General features: G+C 43.4%; 1 protein-coding gene across 1 annotated transcript in view; it reads right to left on the bottom strand.

The window, feature by feature from the left end:
* LOC139751554 (uncharacterized) overlaps positions 1-13,401 on the bottom strand; it is a 105,022-nt gene extending 91,621 nt beyond the window's left edge. The window contains exon 1 of the mRNA XM_071667099.1: positions 13,291-13,401. Coding sequence (XP_071523200.1) covers positions 13,291-13,296 — 6 coding nt within the window. The 5' untranslated portion in view covers positions 13,297-13,401. The remainder of the gene's footprint in view (positions 1-13,290) is intronic.
* Between the last annotated feature and the right edge of the window lie 237 nt (positions 13,402-13,638).

Raw genomic sequence — 13,638 nt, 5'->3', positions numbered from 1 at the left:
GCCAACTTCTTTCAGTATTCCAAGGGAGAGGTCGTCTGGAGGGAGGGTAAGGAGGGGGGGGGAGATGATGAGTAGGAAGGGGAATGAAGTGGGTGATGATGAGTAGGAAGGGGAATGAAGTGGGTGATGATGAGTTGGAAGGGGAATGAAGTGGGTGATGATGAGTAGGAAGGGGAATGAAGTGGGTGATGATGAGTAGGAAGGAGAATGAAGTGGGTGATGATGAGTTGGAAGGGGAATGAAGTGGGTGATGATGAGTAGGAAGGGGAATGAAGTGGGTGATGATGAGTAGGAAGGGGAATGAAGTGGGTGATGATGAGTAGGAAGGGGAATGAAGTGGGTGATGATGAGTAGGAAGGGGAATGAAGTGGGTGATGATGAGTAGGAAGGGGAATGAAGTGGGTGATGAGTAGGAGAGGAAGGGGAATGAAGTGGGTGATGATCAAGAGAGGATGGGGAGGGATGAGGAACCAGGGACTGGAGAGATGATGAGTGTATCGTAATGGCTGTACTGGTGATTAGCACTGGGTGTATTGATGACTAGTGCCTGTAGTAATGGTGATCGTTTGGGCTATATAACCAATGTCTTTAATTAAGGTAATTTGTGCTATCATTACGAGCAATTAGTGATTACAGAACCTGAGCCTTGCCAGCGAAGTTTGTTACTGTAATAGCATCAATCACAGGTCATCAATAACTACATGTGATATTACAGTAATGATTGATACCTTCAGGTCTTTTATGTAAGTATCGAATGCCTACTGTTACCTGTTAATACGTGATAAAGTTAACTGTTAATACGTGATACAGTTGACTGTTAACACGTGATACAGTTAACACGTGATACGGTTAAATGATGATACGTGATACAGTTAACTGTTAACACGATATATATCGTTAAATGATAACACATCATACAGTTAATTGTTAACACGTGATAAGTTAAATGATAGCACCTGATACAGTTAACCGTTTACACATGATACAGTTAGCAGGTAAGAAATGACAAGTTAAATGGTAACACGTAGTGCAGTTAACAGTAAACATGTAATGCAGTTAAATGTTAACACGTGATGCAAAAGCTGTTAACACATGATGCTTTTTAACTGGCACACCACGTGACGCTGCACACGTCAAAGTTGACATTTAAATCATGTTTTACTCTCACCTTCCCCCCCCCCCCCCAACCCCGACATTCGCGTGTGCGTCCTTCCTGATAACTACATAACTACTTTATCATCGGTCGTAACATTTATCATAATTTGATGAATAGATCCTTACTGTAGCTGCTGAGAAAAGGCCTGGATGGTTAACATTTTTTTGGGTTGTGTATTGATACTGTCAAGAGAAAGAAAAGAAATAGTTCATTTTTTTTTTTTTTGTATTGAAATCGAAAAGGTCAACACAGCTGTTGTGATGAGGGAGGGACAGAACGAACGAACGGACGAACAAACTCGAGACTGGCTCGGCCAAGTGTGGGGAGACACGTGATTTTCCCCCCAGGATAGACGGCCGTATCCTGCTATTCTCCTCCAGAAGAGATGTTGAATAATGTCCATTAAGGACGCTGTCGTCCTGTGCTTCAACAAGGAGGAAGGAAAGGTAGAAGATGAGGAGGAGAGGAGGACTAAGGATAATGGAAGAATAAGATAAGAGATAATACATACATTTCCTGGGAAAAAAAAATAATAATAATACAATTCTTCCCCTCGGACGATCAATCCCTATAGAGTCAGGGCCAGGTGAGACCACATAATCCTCCGCTGCACACCGACAACCCCGACATCAAACAGAATTGAAACCTCTGATGCGAACACACTGAGGGAATACGATCCAACCAGTGTTTTGCTGGTGATGTAACTAGTGTGTCTCACATCCTCTCTAAGTTATGATGACGGTTACCAAGCGGAAGGCGAGGAAGTTAAGCGGTAGACAGACAGACAGACAGACAGACAGACGTAAGACGCAATACTGTCAACTCGCACACGAGTTAAGGTCTTTCACGCAGAAAGTTTTCATGAGTAAATGTCGGTAGATATCTTATCATACTACTGACATTTCATCCTTCAATCAGACACTAGTGTTACATTGAAACGTTCGCGTGACTGTTCAAATGTAATTTTCTAACCCTAAGATTATCTTAAGATTTATGAATCACCATCTTTGCTATCACTCGATTCAGTGGAATCCATTTCCATTATCTTGGGAGTTCACAGGAAAAATGTGATCAACAGATTTATGTCAGATGGATGGGGGTGGGGGTGTCACGTGGCCCCTTACTGAGCCTCATGATGGGTTATATACCATCGTAAAGTTATATATATATATAAAGATGAAAAAAAAATATATCATTACCATCCCAGAGATCCAGCAGCAGCAGCAGCAGTTCCCGTGACGTGAGTAGGCCTATGTTGCTGCGGGGAGAGAGAGAGAGAGAGAGAGAGAGAGAGAGAGAGAGAGAGAGAGAGAGAGAGAGAGAGAGAGAGAGAGTGTCTTGGTAATAAGGTCTAAACATTTCACTGTCATTAAAACTCTATCCTAAAATCTTATTTTCCAACAATTGTCACAGACACGCAACTTATTATGAATCCATTTCTAAAATGTTATAGATTCAGGTCTGATATCTGCCCCATACTGTAGAGAGGTAATTACACACACACATACACACACACACACACACACACACACACACAAGTTATGAAATATGTAAAGAAGCTTTTGTTTTTTATAGCATAAGCATGATGGTTGAGTGGAATACAATGACTGGGGACATGGTTAATACAGGCACTAAAACTATATATGAATTTAAGAAGTTGTTTGACAGTCGAGAATGTTCAAGAGATGGGGACCCAAGAGTGTAAAACTCCTTCCCACTACAGTGCCAAGAGGTAAGCACACAACAAAAACTACCAGAATTAAGAGGGCTGAGTTACAAGTTGGGTTAGAGGCCTTTACGTATGCCAACCCTGGAGGAATAAAGAGTGAGGGGTGATATGATCACAACCTTTAATTTTTGAACCAGACTGACGACACAGACATCCTCAAGAGACGTGGGGATAGAACAACCACAGGACACAATATGTAATAAAAAAAAAAAAGCTTGTAGGAAAGAATAGGAAGAAATACTTGTATGCTATTAACGTTGGGGGATGAATGGAATGAACTGAATGAGAATAGAACGAATATGGACAAAATGTAGAGGTTTTGAAGAGTTGAAGGATTGCCTCCAGATGTAGATCTCCCTCTGCATAGTAGTATTAGTAATAAAAATTAGGTAATAACATGTATACAGTTTTTTTTACGGGCTTCCGTAGGGTTGAGGTTAGCTTCGCAGACTATGGGGTCAGCACGTGCCCGCTCAGCCTCAGGCCCCTAAGGGTTCGATATTATGGGCGCGGTAATCAGTCCCCACACAACCCAGGTGATCTTACTCCCCCTCCCCTCCATGAGGCTGGTCGATAAGTGGATACCTGGTTTAGGCTGGTGTGTGTGTGTGTGTGTATGTATACATGTATAGGAGTAAAGACATGGTACATATATACAAGGTTAAGAGACGGGGTAACATGAACGTCAGACTCCTTTCATAACACACACACACACACACACACACATATTCATTTATATCTTATTTTGCTTTGTCGCTGTCTCCCGCGTTTGCGAGGTAGCGCAAGGAAACAGACGAAAGAAATGGCCCAACCCACCCCCATACTCATGTATATACATACACGTCCACACACGCAAATATACATACCTATACATCTCAATGTACACACATATATAAATATACACACACAGACATATACATATATACACATGTACATAATTCATACTGTCTGCCTTTACTTATTCCTATCGCCACCTCGCCACACATGGAATAACATCCCCCTCATGTGTGCGAGGTAGCGCTAGGAAAAGACAACAAAGGCCCCATTCGTTCACACTCATTCTCTAGCTGTCATGTAATAATGCCCGAAACAACAGCTCCCTTTCCACATCCAGGCCCCACACAACTTTCCATGGTTTACCCAAGACGCTTCACATGCCCTGATTCAATCCATTGACAGCACGTCGACCCCGGTATACATATATACATACATACATATATATATATATATATATATATATATATATATATATATATATATATATATATATATATATATATATATTATATATATAGACCATCTTATCTACCAGTAATCTATCCAATGAGATTTCGTCTTCATCGATTCTGTTCGTCAACATATGTTCGTGTACAGACACTAAGATCATGTTTTTTTTTTCTTTCTTTTCCAGAGCGACGACTGGCTGTACCACCATGATCACGGAACAAATTACTTTGGCATCGACTGCCGTCTCATTCAGTAGTTGAGGTAACATATCTGATAAACTCTATCTTACTCTGTTTACATTGCGATATCCCTGCTTATATGATGTCTACGATTTGTGAAAATAAAGAAGGAAATTTAATATCTTTTAACGTATGTGAACCTCATTCATCGATGAAGGCAAAGGATCTGATATCTTTTAACGTATGTGAACCTCATTCATAGATGAAGGCAAAGGATCTGATATCTTTTAACGTATGTGAACCTCATTTATAGATGAAGGCGAAGATCTGTTTGGGCTGCGTTGGTAAGGGTGACGCTAAGTGAATAACTGATTTCATTTCCCGGATGTCAGCTGGTTAGAGACTTCGGATAATGGTTGTAGGTTTGGGGTGCATTTTTAGAGAAAAAATAATGGAATACTAAGATAATATAAACATTCTACTAAAGATTTCAATGTACAACTCGATGTATTTTTCTACTGGGAGGCAAAAGTGTGTATTGCTGAGGCTTTGTTGTGGGAGGCCTGAGATGTTGTTGGTTTAGCTACGTCTGGCAGCGGTTCACCCCACCCCTCCGCCACTCTCTGAGGTAACTCGATAATTTTCTCTTCTAATGGACTTCACTTTGCTTCCTTTGTTCCCTAGAGAATGATTCCCTTGTGTGTCATTCTCTTATCTACGGCGAGCGAGGGAGGAAGTACCTCATATGAGAGAGAGAGAGAGAGAGAGAGAGAGAGAGAGAGAGAGAGAGAGAGAGAGAGAGAGAGAGAGAGAGAGAGAGAGAGATTACACTGAGATAAGCTAGGTACATCTCCACCTGGGGATGTATGTGTCCCCTAGCATGCAGCAAAGGCCAGTACAGCCTTCACATCTCTGGTCAACAGCTGGGTGACATTCTCCACATTAAACCACAACGAACCAAAAAAAAACTTAACCCCCCCAAATGCAATGAGAGGGAATTGAGTCCATGGACACCGATGAGGACCTTCCCTCACCCACGTGGTCACGTGAGTCAGTCACGTGGCCGCGGGATCACGTGGAGCTAGCGCGTCAGGCTTGCCAACAACGGCGGGGGAGGGTGAGGGGGAGGGGATCCCGTCAGGGTTGCCACTCCCCGCTGCAGTGTTCCAAATGATGTAATGTTTTTCGTTTCCTGTTCATTGGGCCGTATGACCTTATTGTATCAGTCTTCCAAAATAATGAATTATTAACAGTCATTAGGGAAGAAATACTGATAAACAAAAGTACACACACACACACGCACACACATACACTCAATAAATATGTATATATATGTAAATATATATATATACGAAACGTCATCACAAAGTTCTAGAACAGCCTTACTTTTTACGGAATATCGTACATATAACATTTTTAAAAGCCGTCCGATGGAAAGTTAATCCCCCATCTGATGACAGGCAAATGTCACCTCCGGAAGCAAACATCTGGAAGTCTTCAACTGAACGAGTTCGTCTCCCACGTTATTCTGGATGGTGGAAGAATATCATCAAATATTTTACCGTTCAACTTCACTTTCATCTTTTTAGTGAACAGAAAAAAAATATCACATGGAGGCGAGGTCGGGTGAATACAGTGGGTGTGGAGAGAGCAGTGTGTGTGTGTGTGTGTGTGTGTGTGTGTGTAGGAGCGTTGTCATGGTCCAAAGACCATCGACCATGTTCAAACAGCTGGTGGGTGGCGGTTCGTCTTAACTTCGTCCCTCAGTTGAAGCGGAACCTCTTTACAAAAAGCCTGGTTTACTGTCTGACCGCTCTGTATAGGTGTGAACCTTATGATCACACACATCTCGTGAGAGGTTGAACATGAAGATCTCTAGGACACAATAATGATATCATGAAATATATTGTCTCCGGTGGAGGGGATGCCTTAAACGCTAACCCTAGGTGGATCCTAACTGCTGCTGTATCAAACGCGCACTCCTACAGCTGTCTTGTGTACCGCCATACAGGTAAACGTACGCTCATACAGCTGTCATACGTACAACCGTACAATTATCATACTTTTATCATACATATAGCCATACAGCTTTCATACGTGCAACCGTACAATCATCATACTTTTATCACACATATAGCCATACAGCTTTCATACGTACAAACGTCAATCATCATACTTTTATCATACATATAGCCATACAGCTTTCATACGTGCAACCATATATGTCATACATGCATTTTTATAAAAACAAAAAATCAAGATAAACATACAAAGCAGATCAAAGATAGTAAATATGTAGGTGGTAGGCGTAGGCAAGTATAGAACGTACAGTGGGTACAATTCTCCCGTCACATTTGTAAGAAGGTGTAGGATACATCATACTCTTGATATACAATTACACGATAGTAAGTGTCAATGAAAGTTACCATGCGTGCATCCGTGCAAATTTCGTGAGTGTATCCACGTCATTTTTCAGACGTACATCCGTAATACTATACGTGCACCTGTACTCCTCTAATACGTGCACCCGAACATCGCACGTATAACCGTACAATTACCATACGTGCACCCACCCGTGCTGTTCTGGGGTATTCCAGCGAGGAAGACTTGATTCGTTACCAGAGCTTTAAGTATATCAACAGCAGGGCTGGTAAACAACGAAAATCTATATAGTATACGACTGTCGGAATTAAGAGTTTGGTCTAATTAAACTTTTGAGCATGACGGTAAAATGGACGGGTGTACAGATCGCCCCGTCATGCTGTAGAATAGTACTTTCTTGCTAAGGAATTGTACCATCGTGTCTGCTGATAATAATTATATCTAGCAACGTTCGGCATCTCTGTGAAGTTGCCACTTTACCAACATATGCAACAACAACAAAAACAGTTACAATATCTCTTGTTTCCACGGGTGTGGTGTCAAGGCCATATAAATGTTAATTAGCACGAGTCAATTCCCAACAAATATTAATTACCACCAGCGTCAGCTGTGACAACGTTAATAATAGGAAGAAAATTATATGTGCAAGGTCGCACAGCCTACAGTGTATTACCTGTCACGTGTTTGAAGTTGAATTGCAATCAAACTGTTATTAAACTGTCGTTAGGTAACCCCGAGGGATCTTTTTTTTTTTTCTACTCGGAAAATAGAATGCAGACTGTATTACTATCTGAAGAGGTGAACTAGAGAGAATAGCAGCAGGAACAGCTGTACAGCAGCAGTAGCAGAATCAGCGGGGAGAGCAAGGGTCAAAAAGAACAACAGAAGAATACAATTAGAATTAGCAACGGCAGAGGAAGCAACAATAACAGTAACAATAACGGTAGGTGAAGTAGAGACAACACTGGCACCGAAATAGCAGCAACAACGGCAGCAGAACCAATGGCAGCAGAAACAGAATGAACAAATGAAACAGCGGCAGCAGAGAACAGCAGGAACAATTGAAATAACGGTAACAGAAGTAGGAACAACAGCAACAGAAAGAGGAACAGTAGCCAGTAACAGAAGGAACAACAAGCATCCACAACGCCCCCGCCAATAACGCCGCTCATAGAGATATTCAAATGTATTCCGTCCAAACTGATGGTATGTCGACTGACCTAAGTGAGCGAGTCATTCATCTGAGGACTGCTTGAACGACACTCGCGGACGCCATGCGAAGCTGAGGGAGCGTGTGTGTGTGTGTGTGTGTGTGTGCAATCGATATGTTTCCATATTTGTGCAGCTTGTTGGCCTGAAAGTATATGTAATATAAGGTTTAAGGTCATGCCTTCGTGAGCGTTGAAGTAATGCGTGGGGGTTCTGAGGGGTTTCAATTCTGTTCATGAAACCACTTTGCAGGGACTTGTGGATTCATGGTTTGTAATATCTTTAATATTTAATGGAAAAAAAACATTATTTGGTGAACGGTCACCACACAAACTAGTTTCAATGATATAATCAAGCGCTACTGAAATGATCGATAAAAATCATCTTAGTCTTTACAATACTAATAATATCTATACTAAGAGAAGGAGATAACATCCCAGAACCTATCACCCTTACATGGATCATAACGGCCACAACTCTCCTCTCCCTCTCCTTCCACCGTCAAATATATTCCCTTGCAACTGACAACTTGACACATAGCGCGGGAAATATCAGTACTGATCGGATGGTAAGATCAATAGATATTCTATATTCAGATTACGGTGAATATGTCCGAAGTACATCAAAAGGGACGCATAGAAAGACAGAAAAGTATCTTCTAACGCTTCTATAAACTGGGAATCACTGTAGGAGGTATGTGTTTGATGTAGATGATAGGGAAAACAGTGATCTTACGAGAGGTTGCTTCAGCAAAGAGCCCCAGAGACGAGGTGGCTGGCGACATGTGGCAGTTCTTTTTTCGGTATCTGTCTTTTTTCTACTCTCCTCCACTCCCCCCCGGTCAACCCACATGTTGCAATGGGGTGGGGGAAGGGGCAATGAGAAGAGAGCATCATAATAATCATTAGAATGGGTTAACAAAAGAGCGAGAAAAACGGTTGGGGGAAATAATAATTGACAAACGTTTGGCAACCGCACTGCATTGTTATTGTTTGACTTGCCAAGGTACGATGCCTACCAAACGTCAACCACGTCAACGTGACCCCAGAAGGGCTACACCCACGTCAACGTGACCCCTAAGTTGCCTACACCCACGTGATCGTGACTGCTAGATAGGCTACAGCAACTTAAATGTGACTCGTAAGTAGGCTACAAAACCACGTCAACGTGCCGTAGATAGGCTACACCCACTTCAACGTGACCCTAAGTCGACTACACCAACATTAACGTGACCCAGAATAGGCTACACCCACCACGTCAACATGACCCTTAAGCATAGACTTCATCTAAGCAAAGTACACCTAAGTTAAACCCTATCCTGAACACAGCACCATTATTAAAACAATAAACCACAGCTTGCGGCAATTGGCTTAAGTCAACTCCAAACGACAAGAGATGCATCGTATGACAATACAGGTATGTTAATACAGTGACATTTTCAAAGGAATCTTGCTAAGCCGAGGCAGAGTTCCGACAGCATCATGCTGAGCCATCCTATGTGTTTCTATGAACGATAGTACCAACATGGTAAGTCAGTCTATGGTGGTACCAACATGGTACGTCGGTCTACGGTGAGGTAAACTTGGCAAGTCAACATTTACGGCAGTACAACCATGACAATCCATCATATGTGGCGTAGGCACCTTTCCGAAGCCATCTCTATGGTAATGTAACATGTTAAGCGGTCACACATGGCCACATGTGAACCTACCTACAGAATTAAAGCATGAGCAGAAATGGTGCCTCGTGATGTCAGTAGGACATACAGTAAGCCACATGAAGCCATTATCATCGACGGTGATGAAGAACAAGCCATCTACACTGTCCACCAAGGTGATACCAACATCGCTTCACCCCATGGTAACAAGGCCGGTGTTCACACCTACACGCGAGGCGAGCTGGGTTCGAATCTGCCGCCGGGCTGGCGAGGCAGGGGTGGTGGTGGTCGCATCCGGCGTGTCTTGATGACTCAACCTGTTTACATGTATTCCGGAAGTGGATATGTGCATTTCCGGTCTGTGTTGACTTGCGGCACGTGCTCCAGGAAGACCTTGCAGGCTGATGAGCCAGGTCATGAGGGCGTGTGAGTAGGCTTGGAAGCCAACCTACGCCACTACACTACCCAAGCGCTACAACAGCTACAATGTTTGGCGGCTGGAAGGTAATGACTAGCACTTATGGCAACAGGAACATGCTAAGCACGACCCATGGCAACAGAAACATGCTAAGCACGACCCATGGCAACAGGAACATGCTAAGCACGACCCATGGCAACAGGAACATGCTAAGCACGACCCATGGCAACAGGAACATGATAACCACGACCCATGGCAACAGAAACATGCTAAAGCACAACCTGAGGCAACGAAAACATGCTAAACCACAATCTATGGCAACAAGAACATGCTGAAAAACACCAGTGATGATAGTAACATATCAACGAGCATATACGGCACAGGGAACATGTCAAGAAGTACAACCCATGGCAATATGAACACATCAAACAGCAGCTACGGCAGAAGCAACATGCTTACCACCATCTGTGACAACATAAACACCTTATCTACCATCAGTGCCAACAGTTTCCACAGCTTTTCAGAACACCATCCTGCCTCGTCCCACACACTTCACATCGCGTGCATCAGTTCTCAGTATAGGCTTCACTCTCTCTCTCTCTCTCATCAAAGCGAGGCAAAGATAACACACAAGTGGACGCAATTATCTCCAAGATATGAATAGAGACGACTTCCTCGACAGTCGCTAAGGTTGGATTACCTTTCCACGAAACGATTTCTTCTGATAAAGGAAATCCACGAAAATGTTCGGTGCAATCACTTCTAAGTTGAAACTGTTTTCCTCTCTCTTTCTGGTAAAATATAAGACGAAAGAAACACAGATTAAGTATCTAAGACATTTTCATATTAGAAACCTTAAGATTTCTTTTTCATGTTGAAGCAATTTAATGCTTTTATGAGTGAATATTCGCATGTGTCTGTGTGCCGTCCACACTCCACACATGTGGTTCATGTGTCCTCTCCAACATCCTCTCTCATGTACAGCTTGTGCTCAAATGTGGCCACGAAGACAGGGAGACTTCTCAAGACGACAAGAATTTGGCTTTGATGCTGTTGATGTCTCTCAAACCCGTGACGCGGCCTTAGTAGCCGGGTATTTCTCACTGTGTGTTTCCAAAGACGTGCCAAACATGGGACTGTCGACAGACGTAGACCAGTGTGTTGTGAAGTAAAAGTGATGTGTGTTAAGTAAGTCCTGTTCTGCTGAAAATGGTGTCACCCTTCCCCAGTATGAGGGTGGTGTCACCCTTGCCTAGCATGAGGAAGGTGTCACCCTTGCCTAGCATGAGGAAGGTGTCACCCTTGCCTAGCATGAGGAAGGTGTCACCCTTCCCCAGCATGAGGAAGGTGTCACCCATCCCCAGTATGAGGGTGGTGTCACCCTTGCCTAGCATGAGGAAGGTGTCACCCTTGCCTAGCATGAGGAAGGTGTCACCCTTCCCCAGTATGAGGGTGGTGTCACCCTTGCCTAGCATGAGGAAGGTGTCACCCTTGCCTAGCATGAGGAAGGTGTCACCCATGCCTAGCATGAGGGTGGTGTCACCCTTGCCTAGCATGAGGAAGGTGTCACCCTTGCCTAGCATGAGGAAGGTGTCACCCTGCCAGCATGAGGGTGTGTCACCCTTGCCTAGCATGAGGAAGGTGTCCACCCTTGCCTAGCATGAGGAAGGTGTCACCCTTGCCCAGTATGAGGGTGGTGTCACCCTTGCCTAGCATGAGGAAGGTGTCACCCTTGCCTAGCATGAGGAAGGTGTCACCCTTGCCTAGCATGAGGAAGGTGTCACCCTTGCCTAGCATGAGGATGGTGTCACCTTGCCTAGCATAAAGGGAAGGTGTCACCCTTCCCTAGTATGAGGATGGTGTCACCCTTGCCTAGCATGAGGATGGTGTCACCCTTCCTACCATGAAATGTCAACCAGCTTCCCAGCAGGTGTAGAAGTGGTGTCAACCTGCCTAGCATGAGGGTGTCACCCTTGCCTAGCATGAGGGTGGTGTCACCCTTGCCTAGCATGAGGAAGGTGTCACCCTTGCCTAGCATGAGGAAGGTGTCACCCTTGCCTAGCATGAGGATGGTGTCACCCTTGCCTAGCATGAGGATGGTGTCACCTTTGCCTAGCATGAAGAAGGTGTCACCCTTGCCTAGCATGAGGAAGGTGTCACCCTTGCCTAGCATGAGGATGGTGTCACCCTTCCCTAACCACAAACCTACAAAAACAAACAAGGCAACATTTTCCCAGCAGGTGTAAACATCTGGTGATCAACTCTGACCTTATCATGGACAGAGATGGCCAGACAGCCCTCTGGACAGATGGCCAACTCGTGGTACAAACAGAGGGTCCCTCTCATAGCCTCACTTTCAACAATATTTCCCCCCACTATTGAGAAATATCTCCCCCGTGTCCTGGGACACTGGCCTCCTACTGATCACAATGAATGTGCGGGAATTCTCCCTCCAGCTGAGGTACGACTCCGTCGTCTCATTCATCTAGCTTGCGAAAAGTCGGACCTCTGGAAAAATATGATATGGATAAAGCATATATATATATATATATATATATATATATATATATATATATATATATATATGTATATATATATATATATATATATATATATATATATATATATATATATATATATATATATATATATATATATATATCACCCTATCCCTGGGGATAGGGGAGAAATGATAATTCCCACATATTCCCTGCGTGTCGCAGAAGGCGATAAAAATGGGTGCGAGCTGGGGGGGAGGGGGGGGGGGTGAAATCCTCCCATCCTGTTTTACTTTTCCAAAGGAAGGAACAGTGAAGGGAGCCAAGTGAGAATTTTCCCCTCGAAGGTTCGGTCCTCTGTTCTTTACGCTACCTTGCTGACTTGAGAAATGGCGAATATGTCAACAACAGCAAATCACAAGAAATATCAAATAATCATTTAACTTTCAAGTAAAACGAGCCAAACGATCAGCGAGCACACTGGGTTGTTCACGTCATATTTCTGTTACGTGGTTCACCGGGTGATTATCGTTTCTCGTTACGTTATGATACGTAACTCTGCGCGTTATATATGATCACTACTGCCCCACCCTTCTTGCAACACCATTCAACCTCCAGTTGTGTTACTCATACACCACATCTGCAACACAGCAAGGGGTTCACGTGGGTTCGAACGCCATTATCAGTGTTGATATTACTGTGGTTGGTGAAGGTTTTACCCAGGACTCATCCCTGATAACTTCTGATCAGTTCTGTTAGCGACTTCACGTCCACCTGTGGTCACGGTCATGACCGAAGAGGGTGGGCTGTGATGTCTCGACAAATGATGACTTACCGTCATCTTGAGCACGACGTGACGACCCACTGGTTACGATGCGCCTGGCCTCTGTCCTCACTGATTGTGCGTCAGGTCAGCGTTTGACACGCAAGGACCGAGTCGTCGCGCCTGGAGGTCAAAGGTAAAATGAGAGGTCATGAATAGACGAAGAGAAAAAAATTATAAGCGTTGTAAGTGATGATATATATATATATATATATATATATATATATATATATATATATATATATATATATATATATATATATATATATATATATATGTGTGTGTGTGTGTGTGTGTGTGTGTGTGTGTGTGTGTTTCTCTTAATTCATTCGTTTCTACATTCTGTATTTTGTAATTACC

This window comes from Panulirus ornatus, chromosome 11 (assembly GCF_036320965.1).
Source record: "Panulirus ornatus isolate Po-2019 chromosome 11, ASM3632096v1, whole genome shotgun sequence".
Lineage (NCBI taxonomy): Eukaryota > Metazoa > Arthropoda > Malacostraca > Decapoda > Palinuridae > Panulirus > Panulirus ornatus.
Note: the sequence above shows the minus strand (reverse complement) of the source record. Positions and strands in the feature narration are given on the sequence as shown.